At 38.2% G+C, this 3,236-nt stretch overlaps 1 protein-coding gene across 1 annotated transcript; it reads right to left on the bottom strand.

The window, feature by feature from the left end:
* Positions 1-244: 244 nt before the first annotated feature.
* On the bottom strand, positions 245-2,316 carry si:ch211-145b13.6 (T-cell ecto-ADP-ribosyltransferase 1). Its single transcript, XM_038304776.1, has 3 exons — positions 2,056-2,316; positions 1,172-1,890; positions 245-349 (listed from the first exon to the last, which is right to left on the bottom strand). The coding sequence occupies exons 1-3, from the start codon at positions 2,113-2,115 to the stop codon at positions 274-276; spliced, it is 855 nt and encodes a 284-aa protein (XP_038160704.1). The 5' UTR covers positions 2,116-2,316; the 3' UTR covers positions 245-273.
* Between the last annotated feature and the right edge of the window lie 920 nt (positions 2,317-3,236).

Below are 3,236 nucleotides of genomic sequence, written 5' to 3'. Positions count from 1 at the left end.
GCTTCAGTCTTTTTATTCTGTATGTTTTTAGCAAATCTAAATCATGCATTGACTTTCTTTAGCTTTTCGATCTTAAAATGAGATATATCTCCATGCGATCCCATTGCAAAAACATTTTAACTTCAAGTATTGTTTTGTTTACTTTTATAAACACTTATGAGATGAAAACATTTTATTAAGCCAGTTCTCAGCTATCTGATGGATTTTACTAAAGAGACATCTACAAAAACCTTTTTTTTTTTTGGGACAAATTTAAGGTCAGAAGAAGTTATTTTACAAACATGTGGACAATATTGCTAATGCTGCAAGCAGAGGAAGAAACAAATGGGCATTGATGTCAGCTGCAGACCTGAGGGGATAAAGAAAATTGGTTTTAAATACACCCACACACACACACACACACACACACCCACCCACCCACACACAATCTGTTTTCTATTAAACTGGGAGTATAATTTGTTTTACAGCAGGCATGGTAGCAGTTTTTTGTCTAATTTGTTTTGATCCCAGAACAATGCAAATAGCTGAAGAATGAGTAAAAATGAGCGTGACAGGACATAACACTGGGTGTGGTAAGATTATGTAGTCCTCTACATTGTCTGTGTTGATCAGTGCATGTAGTGGGTTGCCTCTAATTTTTATTAAAAACATGCCACCAAGAAACGTGTAACACACTTAGAAAAATATTGTAATGTAAACTTATTATCCACACTTTTAGAGGAAAGGATGACATGGAGTAATCAAAGGTTTTTATATTGTTTTCCTCTGTAAACTGTGGAGAGGTCGGGATAGATGGAAGGGGAGGTTGCAGGGGGAAATGGAAAGAAGTCCTTGTAGGTGGTGCAAGCTGGGAAAAAAGTGACAGTACTCTTTACCATTGCATATCGGTGCTCTTAAAGCAATGCTTTTTAAAAATAACTTTCCTATAGATACACAATTTATATTCTCAGCCTGACTTCTTCAATTTTCCTGCTGCTACAGTCAGCTTGGCTCTGTGCTATATGCTAAAAAAGGTTATCAGGAATGACTTAAAGTGATACTAGTTAGTGTACTCTTTATGAACAATTCAAAAGGTTGGATAACTACTCACTGACTCCCTGAAGTTTGATGAGGACATAGGTTTTTACTTTGTTTTAATGTAGATATTTGTTGAACTTTAAAGAGGTCTTACCTTGAAAACATGATACAGTTGTGGTTGCTTCTCAGAGCAGAATGGGCCAAGACCACTTCAGTGAACTCATCACCATCACTATTCTCCTTTTTAGCTACGGTCTCTACGGTGAAGACTTCAGCCGGAGATAGGAGTATTTTACCAAGATATCTCTGACAAAGCTGGTCCCCCAGGTCGACGTAGAAGCAAGTTTTTATTTTAAGAACAACTTGGTCTACATAATCAATCAATTCCAAGTCTGTTTCAGCAACGATGAAACTTGCAAACCTTACACTTGAGCTTGGTTCTTGTTTTATTTGCTCCTCCAGGACTAAATATACCTCCTTGCATTCCTTTGGCTTCAACAACTTCATGGAATCCATCAGTAAGAAATGAAGGGCCTTGAAATGAAAGTCATTTTCATATGTGGTAACATTTGTCATCATCATCTCCACTGCATTATTCAGCTCCTTAATAAAGTCTGTACCCCTGTAGTAGTAGAAGACGGACAGGGCAGAGGTGTGCTCTTTATTTCCTCCGGGGATCTTTGATGAACAATTTATTCTTGTTTTCTCTTGCTCCCAGTTTTTCCAAGCTTTCTGCAGTTTTTCACTTTTGCCAAGCTCTTGTTTTAAAACGTCAGGATTAAACTTCTTCATGGCTTCTTCACGGCATCCATCATAGAGATCATCAATAACAGGTGAGGATGCATTCAGCAGTTTTGAAGTACTGAGAGTAACCTTTAAAATAATAATACATTATATTTATAATAAACTTTACATACAAACATAAAAGGGCCACAAAATGGTAATAAAAAAAAAACAACCAACAATCATGCTGATAAAATATTCTTATTAAAAGGAATGGATTTGAATGGTTTCTAAAAAGAAAAAAAAAAAACTTACCTGGCAGTAGAAAATCAACACAATGAGTAAAACCAGATGCTTTTTTCCCTCGGTATACATATTAGATTCGGTTCTACTATCACCCTCAATCTACCTCAGATGTGGAACAAATATGGTTTAAGCTTTTCTGGTCTGCTTGCTCTAGCATACAGCAGTCTATTCCAGCTTTAAATAAGATATATATAACAACTACAGAGAGCAAATTTCATTACAGTGAAAACCAAAAATGGGTAAAGTGCCTAGGTGTGTCTTTTTACTCCTCTAACTGTTTTTTCTAGCTGACTGCTCTTTTAGGAAGTGATGTAGCATGTCTCAATAAATAACTTTTATGAGCAACGTGAGAAAAAGAGCTTCCTCTTTTCTTTTGAAACTGGGCGTTCAAATGATCTTCACCCACTTTGGATTGATTAAACTCAAACATTCCATGCAATGGGGGGGGGGGAAATCCAGCAACATGTGCGCCCTGCATACAGCTGAGCATTTGATGGACCGCTCAGGATTCAGTAACTCTTTCACACAATTTTGATTTTTAACTTCATGCAAATTCATATCTGACATGTTTTCAGAGCAACAGTTATTGTTAGTTTAATCTTGGTCATTAGTTGAAATACAAACATTTTGTAACTTTTCATGATCTTGGCACTGATTGCGGACTTAATGGTTAATTTTATTCACCTGCCTGGCTCTGCCCATTGTGACATTACTCGCCTGCTCCTGCCTCTATTTAAGCTGCTTGCTCCCTATCATCAGTGCCAGATTATTCAAGCCTTTGAGGAGAGTTCTCTAGCAAGCCTGTTGTTGTTCTGATTGCCTGATCCTGACTAGTTCTTGGACCTCTGAGCCTGCTTTTTCCCGTTCTGATCTATTTGCCTCCTGCCTTCCTGCGTCTCCTTGCTTCTGCTCATCAGCCAGCTCAGCAGGCTCTTGGCTTCTGCCCCTGGGACTCTCTGGGAGGCGTTCCCCGCATGCTGTTGGAAATCTTCTGGCTGGATTCCACTCCTAGTTCTGGCCCCAGACTGAATTTTAAATCCAGTTTAGTGACTCATACGCTCATAATCATCCTCCGTCAGATTTATGTGGTTACTAACCTTAGTTTTCCCCTCTAGAGAGATTCCGGCCTTTTCCGCTCTAGCTGTTGAGTCGCAGATTCAATGTTTATTAATAAACGCTTTTGTAAATCA

Source organism: Cyprinodon tularosa, unplaced genomic scaffold, assembly GCF_016077235.1.
Source record: "Cyprinodon tularosa strain WSP-4 unplaced genomic scaffold, ASM1607723v1 ctg540, whole genome shotgun sequence".
In the NCBI taxonomy this organism is placed as follows: Eukaryota; Metazoa; Chordata; class Actinopteri; order Cyprinodontiformes; family Cyprinodontidae; genus Cyprinodon; species Cyprinodon tularosa.
This window is presented reverse-complemented; position numbering and strand designations above follow the sequence as displayed.